Genomic DNA, 17,626 nt, shown 5'->3' with positions numbered 1-17,626 from the left:
AATATGTACATGACAAATTTTACAAATTTTTTAAGAGATGGACATTTGATTTCTTTAAATGCTACTGGAGTACCTTTTACTTAGTGTAGTAGAAATCACACTGGGCAAGATTATTTTGAGCCTACTAGTCAACACTTTCGAACATATTTTAAAAGTCACATTGCAAGATTAATGGGTCGAAGCTATGTCATTTCAAGCAGATGCTTCGTTTTTGGAATGAGTAGGGGACGGATTGAATGCAGTTATTACATTTTACAAATTTATTTTCTCGATCCAAACACACTAATTAAAACACTTCATTATATAACGAGATATTAATTATTGGGATTTGTTTATCACTTTCGTATTGGGAAAAAACCTTGTGTGTGACTTAACTTGTCATTAAATCATGCTGAGTTGCAATATCACATCGTTTATAACTTGCCAAGTGTTAAGCATTGTTGCATTAGTACAATTTCTTATTTTCAATTTTATATCTTAATTAATAAAAAATTAATTTGAAAAACTATAAATTTTTAAAAATCACAAGGTTCTCTTTCTCTCACGACTTGGCATGGCTGCTGGAAAATTGTGTAGATCTTATGTAATTACCAATTCAAAGGTTCATTAATCCATCTTATATGAATTAGGTGTTTCACTAACAATATTGTTTCTATAAATTATCAAATAAGCATCGTGGAAATATAAATTCAACACTCAAATCCAATTTCCATCATTTCAACTCTCAAATCCAATTTCCAAATTCAACACCCAAAGGTTGTCTTAAAAGTGAGATTTTGTATGAACTCTCTGTCACTTCATGTTTTTTTTTCCACAATTTACGTGTCAACATTATAAAACATTATGCCAAAACATAAGGTGACGGAAAGTCCATGAAAAGTCACACTTTAAAAAAATCTTCTTAACATTTCTCTTTCCTTAAATAGACCACTCACTTTTGGAGTAGAATTCTCTCTCCTCTTATTATCATCCCATTCCATTCCCTCCTCTCACTTTTTTTTTTCGTCTTTTTGTCTTTTTTATTTTTTGTTTTTTATTTTTTTTTATTTTTTTATATATAAAAATTTCAAATAAGATGGTGATATGACTTTATCATGACTGTTTAAATAGGAGTGAACAAAATGAAAGAGAAGGGGATAGTAATTAGGAGGGGAGAGAATCATTCTCCCTCTCTTTTTGTCCAAATCATGTTGCTAAATGATGCAGTTCTAAGAATCTTAATATTTTATTTTTATGAATAAATACAAACGTATCAATACAACTATTTTACCATAATTAACAACCGAACCGCCATTTAATGCTATGGTCTGATGATATTCTTCTTCATTTATAACTGAGAAGTCTTAGGTTTGAATCTTGTAAATGACAAATTTAATATTAAATTAGGTTGCCTATTGTGTGACTTAAGTGAAACATTCTATTTTTTTATTTTAAAATATATCGTTGTACTAAAATTAATAATAAAAAAAAAAACAGAAAAAAACACACAACCAAACCTGCGCTTCCAATTACAATTATCCAAATTAATTAATCTCACTCATTTCTCTAGACTTGCGGACCATTATTATTCAACCATACACTAACGCGCACAAGATCATAAGAGGTAGACATAACAATTTCTTACACGACCTGTTAACACGACACGTAATTGACACGAAAATAACGGGTTTCGGGTCAACACGATAACTAATCGGGCCATTATTGGGTCACACGATAATAACCCGTTAATAACAGATCCTTAACAAGTTTACACGATAGTGACACGCAGGTAACTTGTTTCGACATGATAAGAAAAAAAGTTATTTTGATGATTTTAATTTTTTAAACTACTAAAAAAAACTTACTATAAAATGCAATTTATATAATGAATATGTATATATTGTTTATTAATTATTATTCTATATAAATTTTAAAATTTAAGTTTTATTTATTTATTTATTTTTATAGTATATTAGAGGTAAATATTGAGATTAAAAATCATAAATGTAACATCCCACATCGTCTAGGGGAGTGATCCTTATATGTATATTCACATCCCTACTTAGCACGAGGCCTTTTGGGAGCTCACTGACTTCGAGTAGCAAGTGAGGCACTAGGAAGTTTTCGTGTGAGTTCATAGAAACAAAACCGTGAGGTCGTGGTCGAGGCCCAAAACGGACAATATCGTGCTACGATGGTGGAGCGGGCCCATGATGTGTTGGATCCCGGGTCGGGATGTGACAATAAAACACATTAAAAATAGAAATATCAAGTAATTTAAAAATACCAAACACATAAAAAAAAATTATAATAATTAATTTACATGTGCTAAAAATATAAAAAAAATATACAAACGCTCGTAGTCGCATCCTTTACGCTTTGAGAATGGATATATGATCGTTTGAATTTTTAAAATCATACAAACTCTCATGAATAGTATTTTTAAGGAGTTATGATAATCATTAATGTATAAGTCTGAAAGCTGTGAAAGCATAATAAACGTTCATAATTGCATCCTCAATGTTTAGACGATGGTTACATGGTCGTTTAGATTTTTGAAACCCTCCAAATCTCATGAACAATGTTTTTTATTTGAGTGCAAAATTAATAAAATTAATAAAAATTATTGTAGAAGTGTGAAAAACGTAATCACTCGTTATGAAAAGTTTTACAGTTTTCATAAAAGGGTCAACTCTGAAATTTAGTATGTATATACGAATTTAGTATTATGTTTTACATTTTTTTGGGTCAAATTATGTTTTTCATTTTCATTTTTATTGATTTAAAATATATTTTTCTTAACAGGTAACGGGTTGGGTCATATTACCTGATAATCTTAACTGGTTGATTTCGAGTTGGGTCATATTACCCGTTTACTTTAACAGCTATTATACAATACGACCTGTTAAGCTAACGAGAAACACAACACGAATGCTAGATCTAATAACAGGGCTTATATTTTGAGGAATTTCTTTTAAAAAAGAAAAAAAAATTAAAGCGCAGGTGTTCTTTTATTATTGTTTTAAATTTTTTCTGAGCGTGAAACTCTTGTCGTTTCAGGTGTCGCTACGAGGCTGGATATAAATTGCCGTTTCTCGTAACCCCGTTTCTCGTTTGCATTTACCAAAGTGCCCTTGAAAACCAAAGGGAGTCTCGCACGGGATCACTGCCCCCCTCACTGCGCGTGTGCTTAACTTCTCGTTTACGGCGGAACGCACAGTCCCACATGACCCAGCCCAGTCCACGTCATCGGATGTGGACCCCACGCTTCACTTTGGAAAAGCCCTAAATGCACGAAACATTCATTCCAAATTCACTCCCAAATCAAACTCCAAATTACAGATCCCGCCTCGCGGAAACCCTTGCTGGAAATCTAACGGTCCACATTCGGCCACGTGCGCTCGCCTTTTCCATCCCTACCGTCCCTGCCAGAACACGCGGTCAGTTCCACGGGCAGCAAGGAATTCATGTTCTACCGTCGGATCAACGGTCCTAGCCCAATTGACGGTCATATAGGTGCCCGAAACGTCCTCGGGTAGATCTGGCCGCCTTTAAGAAGCGGCCTGGTCCTCCTCTCGTTCCTCGCTCAGAATAAGGGTAAAATCCCACATACCCTAACCTCTCTACGCAAAGCTTCTTCGTCCCTCTCTCTCTCTCTCTGCCAATTTCTTGGAGGCGCGTGTGGGTCACGTCGGGCCCGATTCATGGTGCCTCGTCCTTCACCTACATTGAGAATCCCTAGCCGGAGCTCAACTGGAACCCTAGCCGAGGGCGAAGCTTCGAACACCGTACAGCTATGGCGTCCGCCGTCTTAGCGAACCGGAACGAACCCAATTGGCCGCAACAACCCAGAGGTGGAGGAGCCGGAGCCCGAGGAGGATTCATGGGAAAAGTTCCCTTTTCTTCTTCAAACACTCACCGTAACCCTAACCCTAAAAAGCGACAATTCCAAGCTCATCATTCCGATTTTAACGATGAGTCGCCGGCCGTCACTCAGACTGCATCAGACGACGCTTCGTCGATCAACCACCATCGGCGATCGAACACGAACGACGTCAATCCCGTTCAGTCCCAATACGTCAGCTTCAACATCGCGAGCTATTCAAGAAAAGAGCTGGTTGAGCTCAAGAACCGCCTCCTCTATGAGCTCGACCAGATTCGCGTTCTCAAGAATCAAATTGAAGCCGGCGACTTCAACCCTAAGTCGGCTCACAAGAAGCCGATCGGCAATAAGAAGATGGCTGGGTCGAAACGGTCCTTGCCGATCGCTCACGGCAAGGAATCGAGTTCGAATTCCAAGAGGTCGCATTTGGAAAACGGGGATTCTATGAAGAATTGTGGGCAGGTTTTATCCAAGCTGATGAAGCAGAAGTACGCCTGGATCTTCAACAGGCCGGTTGATGTAGTTACGTTGGGCCTTCATGATTACTACGACATCATCAAGAAGCCGATGGATCTCGGCACTGTTAAAACCAATCTAGCCAAGGGTCTCTATTCATCGCCTTCTGATTTCGCAGCTGAGGTACGATTGACTTTCGAGAATGCCATGCGGTACAATCCCCAAGGCCACGAGGTGTATAATTATGCCAATCAGCTTCGTTCGAGGTTTGAGGAGTTGTTTCAGCCTCTGATTGACAAACACGGAGATGAATTCCGGTCCGAAAAGGGTTCTGATGAGGAATTGCAGGCGAGTTCCTGGAACCATGTTGAGCCCGAGAGGGTTTCGAGGAGGGAGACGCCTGTTCGGATCGACAAGAAACCTGAGCCGGTTCGGCCTCCGCCAGTCCGATCATCTCCCGTTCCAGCACCTGTGAGCTCATCAAACCCGTTGTCAAATCCAGCATTGGCGCAATCTTCTCCTGTGAGGACGAACTCACAATTGAAGGGGTCTGGAGTGAAGCCATTGAAGCAGCCGAAGCCAAAGGCGAAGGACCCAAACAAGAGGGATATGAGTATGGAGGAGAAGCAAAAGTTGGGAATTGGGTTGCAGAGTTTGCCTCAGGAGAAGATGGAGCAGGTTGTGCAGATTATAAGGAAGAGGAATGGGCATTTGAAGCAGGATGGGGATGAGATTGAGCTTGACATTGAGGCCGTCGATACGGAGACCCTTTGGGAGCTTGATCGGCTTGTGACGAATTGGAAGAAGATGGTTAGCAAGATAAAGCGGCAAGCATTGATGGGCAACACCAACAGCAACAGCAATAGCAACATTGCTTCAAACAGAGGCCACTTGGTAAGTGCCTGATTGAGTTTTGAAGTTTCTTTACAATGGCATTGTGTTTATACTACGATTTTGCTTGCACAATGTTTGCTTACTAGAATTGCGATTTTTTTGCTGTTCTAGGATCAAGCTGCGAGTGAGAAAGTTGAAGTAGCAGCAACAGCAGAGCCAAAGAGGTCTAAAAAAGGCGAAGCAGGAGATGAAGATGTGGACATTGGCGATGACATGCCAATGAGCAGCTTCCCACCAGTGGAGATTGAGAAAGATGTAGGTGGCCATGCAAGTAGTGACAGTTCAAGCAGCTCTGGTAGTTCGAGCAGTGGCTCCTCCTCATCAAGCGGTATAACCCAAAACTGAAATATGGATTTAGATTTGGTGTAAATGAAGTTTTACTGTTTCTGAATTAGAATGAAAAAAACAAAACAAAGAGAGAGAGAGCTTAAATGTCTTGCGGGGTGGGATGTTTGCAGATTCAGATTCTGGTAGTTCTTCAGGGAGTGACTCAGATGACGATAACGTTCAATCCTAGTCTGTGCATTCAATTGCATTAGAATTGCATTAGATTGGAAGGCAGACATGGAAGAAAAGATCCATGTGGGAAGGAAGCAAGCTGGCTAAAGAGTATGCTCTCCATGTGGGAAGGAGGGCCTTTAACTGTTTGGGTCGATTGCTTTGTTGAGGTAAGGTTTGCTGTAATTGCTTCTTTACGATATTATGATGTTGCTGCTGCTGCTGATTATGGTTTGTGAAACGTGAGCTGAATTGTATTGTTGACTGTGTTGATGCGAGCAGGATCGGGAGTTGTCGGAATCGGAACTACTGAGCAGAAGTTAGATGTGTGAGCTACTTCTTGTGTGATGGTCGGCTGGTGGCGGTGGCGGTGGTGGTGGCTGCTGCATGCATTGCAGTTGTTGGGGAATTTGGTAGAAGTAGTAGTAGTGGGAATTGGTAGTTTTGCTTGGAGGTGTAAAAACAAAGAAATGTGAACAAAAAATTTGTTGTAGGTGGGTTAGAGAGAGAGAGAGAGAGAGAGAGAGAGAGAGAGAGAGGTGGTAAAAATTGTAGTGAAACTTACTAGTAGTGGAAAGAAAGAAGGAAAGAGGAATGGGGGTTAGTAGTGGGAAGAGAGAGATTAGAGAGAGAGATTTGTACACAATATTTTACAGAGTGAGTACATAATTTTCCCCATTTACATTATGCTCATGTTGTGCCTCCTCCTGCCTCTCTACTCCTTTTTTCATCTTTTTTGCTTTGATTTTGATTAATTAATTTAAGCACGGAATTAAGGGAGGGATGGGATCATTTGATTTGGTTAAGTAGAGCCAGAAAAGAAGTGGCCGTTACCTCCTCTCCAAACAAAGAGATTCTACTCTCGAGGGCCCATGTTCGGCTCTCGTTATCATCCCAAATCAAATTTGCAAGTTAGGTTGGAAATTCTTTCTATAATAATCAACCCGTGATGGGTGGTGAGGTAATTAAATATCAATTTAGGCATGCGTTGGATATATAATATATGATGAAATAAAAATGACCAAGTATTATTTGCAGTCGAGGAGGCATGATAAGTTGCCAGCCCTTGTATCTCTTTAGAGCAGTTCTACCGTGTCTAAGGCCCTGTAGGGCTATCTACCCAGGTGTCTAAGGCCCTGTAGGGCTATCTACCAAGGTGTCTAAGGCCCCACAGGGCTATCCTTTTAGTGAAAAGTAACTGTCTTTAATGAATAATAATTGTCTTTTGTATCTCCATCTTTACATTAAATAACCCTAGAAATAGATAATAAAATATTAGTTTTTTTTTTTAAAAATAATACAAAATAATTTTATTTATAATTTCGAATATAATTTTTAATCGGTCTCGTTGTACCACTTTCTATTAAAAAATTAATTAATTAAATATTAAAAAAAAAACAAAAAACAAGAAACCAAAATAAACACCCACACCCAGATTTTTAACCTGTGTCCCCCCCAATGCATCCAAACCCTCCTCGCCTCTCTTCCTCCATCTTCACCATCCCACCCACCCTAGCCTCCATCAACGGTCCCGATCTTCCCCTCTCTCTCTCTCTCTCTCTCTCTCTCTCTCAAAAACAAATCCCAAATCGTGTGATCTGGGTGCGCCAATGGAAGGAGGGGGATCGCGAGTGCGTGGGGGTGAAGGCAGTGTGGGGTGTGGCGATTGCTGTGGCGGAGGAGGCACTGGATCTCTACCATTTGTTTGTGGGTGTTCATCAACCTCGACGACGAACTCCAGCAAGAGCTGTTGAGTTTGAAGCCTGTTGGGTTTTACAATTTTTTTTAATTTTTCTTATTATTTATTTATTAATATTATATATTTTTATTAATTTTATATTGTGACAGACGTCGCCCTGATGTCAGCCCACGTCACGTTGCCTTTGGTCTCTCAGGCTAGCAACTCGTTATGGGCCTCTCCCTTAGGCCTGCTCAGGCTCCATCGCTAGCACACGTTGGACCAAGTCCCTCGGGCTATATGGCCCTGTTCCAACGCCAGTCCACCGTGCAATAGCCCACAGTGGAACTGCTCTTAGAGCATGTGTTCTGCTACTCCTCCTCCATTGCCACTAAGACTAGCTGACTATCAGCAAACTTGCGCCTTCATTTTTTATCGTTGGATTGAATATTATATCATTTTTTATCATCGGATTGAATATATATCAAAATAAAAGTAACACACATGATTAAATAAGTGTGAGAAATTAAAAAGAGTATCATTTTCTGAAAAAAGGTAAGATGTGGCTGTGCATCTGCTTCCTGCCGTAATAAAATAGAAAACGGCTGCCAGCCTGCTTCAATCAAAATTGATATTCCAAATTCTAATCCCCAACAAAGTTAAATTGAAAACTGAAAATGTGTATTCTCTACGGCTTGATATTCCAAATTAATGCCTTAATATTATTATTATTATTATTATTTTCATTATTTTTTCAGAATCAAAATCGGAACCCCCTGTACTGAGATCCAAAACAAAGGGATCCACCTGCTTTTGTTTCCACGGGCTCATGAGCGACTAATTCTAGCAATATCTCGTAATGAAATTACGAAACCAAGCAAGATGATAAGATTCCTAACACATCGGAAACTCAAAACAGTAGTACCACCAAGTCTTGTTCGTTCAGTTTTATGCTGTTGTTGACCTCAATTTCGGGTCATTTTCGGACTTGGGAAAAAGGTGTCTCCATCTGCTGTTCCATGGAACAGAGGAAAAAGAATTTTAAACATTTCGAAATGTCAAAATCCTGTTTGCTTTTGCAAATGGTCCCAATCTGTCATTTGATAGTGTGTTCAAATTCAAAATGCTGATCCCAAAACAGAAAGCGTCAATACTCGAAACGCGTGCACAAAATAGACCAATCAGCCCATCACCTCATGCAGCATACACTTGAAAAAACAAATTATGAATCAAGTACAATACAAGAGATGTCCGGGAATTCTAGCACCGCAAGGTTCTTCGATTGAAAATAAGTGAAACCTTGTTCCAAGTACGTACTTTCCTGTTACCCCCTAAACTCTTCCTGTCTGAAAAAACTACTCATATAAATAACTGCCAAATGAAATCACAAACTCAAAAATGTTTGACCGACGGAAAGTTCCTTCAAGTTATAACACGTACCTGCCTCAAGAAACTGGCGTCGAAGAGCAAGTATCAGCTCAATCTTGTTCCAAAAGTCAAAAATGGTGATTGGTATTACCACAAACTGCTTCTGAGTATTGTTGTTTGGGGACTGAAAGAAGCTTCCCTTAACATAAATACGAAACATAATTCGTTCATGAGCTCAGCAAGTTTCACTCATGTGGTACTGTCTTCATTTTAATAAATTGTGCACTGAGTTGTGATTCACACTTGGCATGAGCATCTGGAGATAAATTTTTAAGGAAAGACTTCGTCAGCTTAAGGGTTGTTATCATCTGAAGGATCCTGCTACAAAACTTCCGCGCTTCAGCTTGCCTCGACTGTTTTTCTGATATATTTGTCAGCAAGTGTTCTATCAGACGACAGAGTTTCGGCAGATGGCTTTTCATGATATTCTTCAGCGCTTCCTGGCTACTTCCATCAGTGGAGCCCAGGGACTTCAATATTTCACTCACCAAATCAAGTGCTTCCACTCGCCGAAAATCTGACTTTGAAGTGCCACATTTCTCCAACAGGAAGCCAAACAGATGGTGCCCTACCCATGGCCTTCTTCTAAATATTTCTTTCAAAAATCCAGATTTGATTTGAGACTTTTTACTATTGAAATACTCCACTAGAACTCCCTGGAAAATATCAAAAATCCTCCGCAGCTCAGACTCCGGAAAATTTCTTGCTTCAACGATCTTCAGAATCCAGAAAGTGGAGCTCTGTGCAAGGCTAGTAATCATTTTGTGTCGGTTCCACGAAGCTGACTGTTTCTTCTTGGACAGGTTGGTTGCGGATTTCTTTCTCTTAATAGGTTTTGAGGCCAACTTCAGATTCTTTTGCAGCAAAGATTCTAAAGTAGATAATTGCACATCTTCACCCTTCGGATAGTCCTTTGCTTTAAAAATTTTCTTTTGCAGTATCCCCCATACACGCTGTCCTAGCTGTTCACTACTTTCTGCACTGGGTGGTTCAATAAATGCCCGAGCTAAGTTTGAGTACACCAACAAAACCTGCGGCTTGCCTGTTTAATTGAGTCAACCAGGTGCACAAATACAGATGTCAGATCTATAAATCCCAATTTCATTATAAAACACATAACCCAACGAGCTAAATTTAAATGAAAGAAATATCTTTTTTAATTCGTGCTTGCAAAACATGTTGTAAGCCATTTCTGTATTTCAAGTAATTTGAATAAAACACACTTGCCTGGATTTTCATGTAGGTAAATTTCTAGCAATGAAAGAACACGAAGCTTAAACAGCATGAGTTGGTGATGTGCAGTGTCACCCCCAGCTAGATTCTTTCGCTCTTTGAAGATCTGGGTAAGATAAGTATCCATTCGAAACATTGCATCGTCATCCATTCCTCCATCAGAATCATCAGAAGCTTCAGGATTTTCTTTGCCAACTGCCTCAACCGCATCAGCAGCCTCAGAGTCGGCCTCAGAGTCATCTGGCTGCTCATCACTGTCACCTGTTTCACCTGTCTCAGCCTTGTCAATTCCCTCATCTTCTTCAATTTTAAGAAAATCTTCATCATCTTCTTCATCATCAAAAATGTCATCACTATCAGCATCTTGATGTCTAGCAGGTTTCAAATTCTTCCGGATGACCCTCATCATCCGCAACAGACCATCATCCGTGATATCATCACAGAAGCATTTAAAAACCTACAAGACATGGACTCCAGATAATTAGTCTTTTTAGGTTTTGCTTAAAACATCCCCACACGCGTGCACGCACAGAGGCACACATACACACACAAGTATACACACATACACAGGAAGATTTCTAAACAAATATGCACTGCAGTATTCTAGTTCATCAATTTGGTATCTAATAATGTACCTCCAGCACAAAATATACTAGTCTAGCATCAGAAGAGAGAATTAAACAGCCCAACTAATCAAATTACAGAATTAAAAAGAACAATTCCAGTAAAGTATCAGTGAAAGCACATGATTATCATTCAGAGATAAATTGTCTGACTACATAAATAAAATTCAAAACATTAACATTCCAACATAGCATATATGTAAGATAATTCAAGTATCCACAGGAACATCCATCACACCTGCTCGATTGCAGTTCGCATGGGAGCTGATGACTCTGGCAGCAAAGAAAGCAATGTATCCACAAGAACATCCATCATGGCAGGTGCACCCTCATCATCCAAGTCATCTTCTCCAGGGGCATCAAGAAGATCAGAAACAGGAAAAGCTTTCTTACAACATATCATAAGCTCAGAGACTGCTTCTAAGTATTCCTTTGGTCGAAGGAGCATTTGCAAAAGCAGCTGGATGAGTAAGTATCTTAGTGCATGCAACCTATTTGCATCACTAGTAAGCTGACAATTCCTTTCCTGCAATTGAAGCATTCAAGAAGCTTCATGTCATGCCAAAAAACATGGAAAGGACAGTACAACCAAGAAACTGAAAGACTAAAATAGAATTAATTAACAAGCATGCATCTTAAACTTGAGTTCAAAGTAGTTCTGCCGAAGATGGCCTAGAAGGTAAGACCACACCATTTACAAGACCCCGGAATAAGGCATCAATAGAATTAAACCTATCTTGAGTCGGATGAAAACAACAAAAAAAGAGGCCTTTACTAGGAAATAACGCATCAGAAACACCATCCCCTAATTTTAAAAATCTCACTGATTCCAAGTTTTATGACATATTGGGGGTCATATCCAACTTATTCCAATCTAAAATTTGAAACTCAACTTGAAATCAAAAGAAATTTAGGTTGATCAGATGCATAATTACGTGGAGTGAAGTACCTCTTCTGAGAAAGTACCTGACAAATACTTACATGGAACTAAAAACGGCCAAAGAAAGTACCTCTTTTGAGAGTGAAGTTTCCATTGCTTGCAATTTTTTCAAAGTGTTTTCTTCCTCGGTTTCCAAAGGCCGAAAATATGAGACGGAAGGAATACTGCACAAAGTGCTAAGGAACCGCATAAAGTATGAGCCAAGGTCACTTTGCTCTACGCAATTTAGCAAGGGACGTGACCCCTCTCCTTTCTGAGAGTTTGCAAACAGTAACTGGAGCTGCTCAATACACATCCTGCAAAGGGCACTCGAGATGGCAGTTTTTGGCCACCTAAATGTCTCTTGTAATTCAAGGGATGTTACTTCAGACCCAAGAGATGCGGTGAACAAACCCTGAACTGCTAGAAACTTCAAAATTCCTTTTTGGACCCTAAATTTTGCCTCAGGATCCAGTTTCAAAATTTTCAATATACTGGGGAGGGATTCCACAATCCATGTTTTCAAAAAATCAGAATTTCCCATGGTTCCAACAGATTCCTTGTCTTCAACAGAACCTATATCTGAATTGTCATCTGTCGTTTGACTCTGATCTGAAGGCTCCTCAGTAGCATGCTTTTCATCCAGAAACATGTTCAACAGGTTCTGAATGAACAGCATGCAACCAGATTCTGTTCTGAAATCTGACATCAAATCCTTAACTGTTTTTGTTCGAGTAATGCAATCAAATTTTCCGTTGCTATGTTTCTGTAGAGCCACAATGACAGAAACCCTTCTCACATCATCATCCCCAACCCAATCAGTTAAAGTTTTAAGAAAATGTTGCACAACTTTATAGAGCCAAGAATCCTTTGTAGAAAGTATATCAATCATGCACTGAACAATCTTGTATGACAGAGTAATTGAAATAAAAGATGAAGGCAACTTTGGTAGAAGAAGAAGCAGAACATCGAAGGCCAAGTGTTTGCGGTCATGAGATGATGTTAGAAGCGATCCCTCAAGGATCACCTCACAGAAGCACTGAAAGTTCTTTGCAATTTCTTCATCAGAAGAGCTAGACTTGCGATTCTTTTTGGGCCTCTTCAAGGAATTTGAAACAGAAATTGCATCTTCAGCCTGCAAAACTCTATCAGGTAAAAGCATGTCTACCAGAACAGGCCACACATTGTGAACACGAGGCTGACAAAAGGTGGATTCCTGTAATATTCCACACAAACCAAAAAGTTCAGGAATGGTTTTGTTAATAGTAATATTTTCCTCCATAATGAAGTGTCCATCATGCAGAAAAATATGCACGCCCACACATAAATGGAACACACCAACACAAACCCACACATTTGGCACACAGAAACACAAACCCACACTACCTTCAAGCAGTTAGCAAGAGAAGACAGATGGTCAGCAGAAAACAGTTTGTCAGGGCTGAATGGAACTGGCAAAAGGTTCCCAAAACTTGAACTTTCAATAAGAGTTTTTCCTCTGATTTTCAGAGCCAGAAGCAATGCATCAGGATTTCCAATTTGAATAGCTCCTTCAAACCACTGATTAAGGCCTGGGGCCTCTAGAATGTGATTCAGCAAAGCTTCTGAGTGCAACTGCAAATATAGAATACACAGAAGTAAATGTATTAGGACATGATGATGGCAAGGACCTATGTATTCACAATAAAAAAAAATCAGGTTAAAAAAAAACAAGGAGCTAAAACAAAGCAGTGGAAACAGAAGCAACAGAAGCAACAACCCCGTCTCTGCACATAGAAGGACACATTCTAGAAGGGGAAACGCTTCAACCCCTCAAAATGATGGCAAAATGTACGTACAAGGACCATTCACTAAAGTGTAGAATACAAAGACTTAAACTCTCTGTCTATATCCCACCCCTTCAATTTCGGGCTGGATTCTTATCAAGGAACTGGGACTAACTGTTATAGCCTGGGCTGATAATATATTTGAATGAAAAATGCTTTTCTTTTCCTTCTAGTTCTATATCATTTAACAACTTGAACTTGACTAGAACTACAAGCATGAAAGTCCTGTTAGAAGACAAAGAAAAGAGATCCTCAATCAAGCTGTAAAATGTAGACTTCAAAGCATAGAACCACACCAGTTGAAACCACCGCTGCAGCCTACAGATGCTGTCTAAAGGCTACAATGTTAACCAGTTCTTATACACCAAAGCATGATTTATAGTAAAGTACAAAATTTAGGTACGAAATTGTCTTACAAAATTTGCACAAAGGAAGGCTGTATTTAGAAACACATAATCACAGACACCATATTTATTTTTACAGTTGATTTATCTATTGTGGATATTCAATAAAATAATGTAGAATACATTATAGAATAATGCAACTAAGATATAAAGTCTGCAATTGTGAGTGAAATAAACTTAACAGGATGATCTTCACTAAATGAAAGCAATGCTGAAAAGAAATAAAAAGACACAAGTTTTACTAGCTTTTTCTGTCTTCTAAAATAAATTGAATATGAACTATGGCATGTCCCTTAAACAGGACAACAAGCTATAAACAGTGGCATGTCCCTTAATGAGATGGCACTTGACGAAATGCAGAGAAATTAATCTGCATGAAAAGCTTCGGCAACTGCATGACCAAATCAAGGGCCATTTGAATTTAATGTACATTTACATCTAGGATAGAACAATTTAATAAAAGCCCAGCCTACTGTACTACAGAGGCATAAACAATTGGAAAGCTAAGACAAGGTCGAGAATTTTGGCAAATTTTAAAGCTACCTAGTCTGTGCTGATAAATAAAATCCGAATAATTGATGAAAAGTTACCTGCAGATCAACTAAATTCATGGATTGGTTGGTAATTTGGCCAGTGCTAAGAAAATCATTTCAGAGATTCACCACTAACAAATGTTGACTACTTTCTTACACAAACAATTAAACAAAACCCAAAATTATATTCAACAAAAATTTAAGACTCAAAAGACCATTTGCATGGTGTTGTAACTCGATCAACAAAGTCAGGTTTGGGAGCTGACAAATAATTAACACACAGTCCAATGACATAACATGCTAAGTTTATACAGCCAGTCTAAATATTTCTGTTTATTCAATGAGTTGAAAAAAGAAAAAAAAAAAACTTAACAATCATGTTGCAAACATTTGATTGGAACTGAATTTTGTGGCATAGATCGCTGAAATCATCATCGTTATTGACCAGGCATAAAGATTATATATTATCCACATGCAAGGCAATATTTCGTTTATCAGGAAAATTTACCTTCTCGATCAAGTCTACAATAACCGAAACAACAGGCTCTTGCAAGTATCGCTTCTTTGATGCAAGGGCAATGAGAAGACTAGTGAATTCCTTTATGAGAGGAGTGTTTCTATCAGAAACCCACTCCTCAGCTAGTCTTCCTGATCGGGCAATAGCACCATAAGCAAATAAGCGACCCAAAAGATGATCCCTTTGTTCCTGCAATGCAACGAGGAAGCAATAACTAAACTTTCTAGGGAAAATACAGCAATTGAATCAAAGAATTCTTTGAAATATAAAGCAAAGGTTTTGCCCACCTGACCCTTCATCGATGAAGAGACCTCTAAGAAATCAACAATAAGTTTCAACAATGAGTTCACCTTGATGCTGGGGATCGTACTTACTAAAATAGTTAAACCTAATGCAAACCCTTGTCTTGCACACTGGAAAAGAAATATAGTACATATAACAAAAGTTAGTCACACAAGTTGAACTACATTAGCTTCTCAAATTTATTTCAGCAAGATCAAACTGTTAAATACATGCATTTGTGTGATATTCAAAGGTTTTCAAGTTAATATCAGAACACATTAACTCATGCCAAATTCTCAATGAAAAATATTTAACAAAACTTATTAATGTAAGTAGAATTTCAGTAAGATGTTGAGCACATTCTAAATTGCCATGCCACAACTGACATATCAAAAATTTTCAAACTTTCAAATACAGTCTCTAACCATGAAATGGTTCAAACTAGTAACTATATTATAATAATCTGCAGAACTGACAGATTTAATAGAAAATTACCATGTATAGATTTTAACAAAAAAGCACTACAACAACCCACAAAATTGAACTCAACGCATTAACATATGCGTCTCCAAAACTTTATTGCTCATTTTATAGGTACATAAATGAATTACAAAACATCCTGTATGTACCCCCTAAACCAAGCCTCTTGCATGCAATTGGAAGCTTTCAATATTGAACTTGGATGAGATTCAGGACAGAAAAACAAAAATGCTTCTGGTTGCATTTAGTGAGATATAATAATGAACTTCACTTAAGAAAGCAATTCAACTAAATAAGTTGAAGAACGAAGGCTTCAAAAGAAAGAAACAGTTTGCATCGAGAGAGTATTAAATCATATAATAAACCACAGCCTATAACAAAGGTCAACCAATGACTAATGTAAATATACCAAAGCTCCAAAAGCTTAGATTCCTTAAAGACTAAATACTTCCAAGACTTGAATACAAATGTGTCCCACATTACACTCTTAAAAGCAACAACAATTAAATCAAGGAGCATACAAATCAAGAGAGCCTAAACTTAAAACCATAACCATGACACACAAAAATTCGAATACACGAATACCATGCCACATTCACATATCAAGTAAGACAAAGTAATGGTGGAAAATGAAAACCTCTCTTGATGAAGAAACGCCGCGAATGAGTCTCCGCACAGCATATCTCAAGGAAGGCGCACAATCATTCAACCCATCATCCTTCTCGGCATCCAACTTCACTCCACCTTCAATCAACTCCTTATTCTCAAGGCCATCATAAGCTCTCTGTACGGCCACCAACTCCATAGCCAAAGCCTCCGCCGCGGCTTCTCTAAGAGACCCATCAGCCGAAGCCAAGTCCTTAAACACACCCACATGGAACTCCGGAAGAACCCCGCTCGTTGAAGACGAAGCGGGCACCTCCATTGTTTTGGGTTCTTTGGGTTTGGTCTCCGCAGTGTGGAGGCGCCTCACTTTGTCCAAAGCTTTCCTTTTCTTTTGTCTCTCCATGGGTTTGACGGCGGTGGGAGCGGTAGAAGAAGAAGGGGCAGAAGCTTCTGTTGTCTCCTGCTTTGTTTTGCCCTTCTTCGATTTCTTCAGATTACTGAAGCCGCCATCGTTAGCGACAGCATCAGTCGCAGCTTCCATGGAAGTGGAGCTTCTCTTTTTACTGCCCATATGAATCAAAATTCAATCGGAGCTTAGGATTGTGGAAATATGGGAGGCAATGGGAGAATGAAAGAAAGAGGCTGATGGGAAGGGAAGAACCAAAGAAGAAGAAGGGTTTAGGTTTGGGGGGGTTTAGGTTGGACAGAAGAGGCGCTGCTTCTATAGTACGAAGGTCATTTTTGTGGGGCAAGATGCGTTTTTAAGAAGAGCCACACGATAGATCTTGACGGCTGACATGTTACGTGGGGCAATGGCAATTGGAGGGCAAAAACAATAAAATTGTTCTTTTTTTTTTTTGTCAAACGATAAATATTATTAGTTTAATTACGGACGGAATTTAAACTCATGTTGTTATACAAAGGCTTAACTCATTTCTATTACTGTAGTAAAGAGCCATTTGCGTACTTAATATTTATATTTTGAGAATAAAACTCCGTGTTAAATTCCGATAATTTAATTTTAATTACAAAATAAAACACAACATTACAAAGAAGCATAATTAATTAAAGATAAAGGCAAATGAAGAAGATGGTTGAACTTTTTAAGTTTCTTAAGTGCGTTTAGTTTTAAATATGTTGTTAAAAACATTTGAATTTTTTTTAGAATTATTTGGTATTTTATTTTTATTTTTTGTTATGTTGAAAATCCAACAATCCATATGTGATTACTTCACCTTGAAGAAAACCTTTGTGTTTGACATTTGTGTTTTTTTTTTTTTTTTTTTTAAATAATTAATTGACTTAATTAGTTGGGTGTAAAGAGAAATTTCAATAAATTGGGTTGAAATTTCAATAATGATAGATAAATAAAATAAAACGTGGGTAT

General features: G+C 38.4%; 2 protein-coding genes across 3 annotated transcripts; one reads left to right on the top strand and one right to left on the bottom strand.

Moving 5' to 3' along the window:
- The first annotated feature begins 3,641 nt into the window (after window positions 1-3,641).
- Window positions 3,642-6,397, top strand: LOC137725430 (transcription factor GTE7-like). The gene is made up of 4 exons (XM_068464103.1): window positions 3,642-5,212; window positions 5,324-5,540; window positions 5,671-5,880; window positions 5,993-6,397. Exons 1-3 carry the CDS (start codon window positions 3,776-3,778, stop codon window positions 5,727-5,729), a joined length of 1,713 nt encoding a protein of 570 aa, XP_068320204.1. The 5' UTR covers window positions 3,642-3,775; the 3' UTR covers window positions 5,730-5,880; window positions 5,993-6,397.
- Window positions 6,398-8,462: 2,065 nt separating this feature from the next.
- On the bottom strand, window positions 8,463-16,943 carry LOC137725952 (rDNA transcriptional regulator pol5-like). 2 transcript variants are annotated; one of them, XR_011067565.1, is made up of 9 exons: window positions 16,271-16,943; window positions 15,159-15,284; window positions 14,863-15,060; window positions 12,978-13,205; window positions 11,683-12,807; window positions 10,911-11,198; window positions 10,044-10,506; window positions 8,829-9,858; window positions 8,463-8,734 (listed from the first exon to the last, which is right to left on the bottom strand). XR_011067565.1 is itself a non-coding variant. In XM_068464799.1 (8 exons), exons 1-8 carry the CDS (start codon window positions 16,808-16,810, stop codon window positions 9,002-9,004), a joined length of 3,825 nt encoding a protein of 1,274 aa, XP_068320900.1. In that variant the 5' UTR covers window positions 16,811-16,943; the 3' UTR covers window positions 8,463-9,001. The 2 variants fall into 2 exon arrangements, 1 of the variants encoding a protein (XP_068320900.1); XM_068464799.1 differs by having other exon boundaries at window positions 8,463-9,858.
- Between the last annotated feature and the right edge of the window lie 683 nt (window positions 16,944-17,626).

Source organism: Pyrus communis, chromosome 2 (genome assembly GCF_963583255.1).
Source record: "Pyrus communis chromosome 2, drPyrComm1.1, whole genome shotgun sequence".
Taxonomy (NCBI): domain Eukaryota; kingdom Viridiplantae; phylum Streptophyta; class Magnoliopsida; order Rosales; family Rosaceae; genus Pyrus; species Pyrus communis.
Note: the sequence above shows the minus strand (reverse complement) of the source record. Positions and strands in the feature narration are given on the sequence as shown.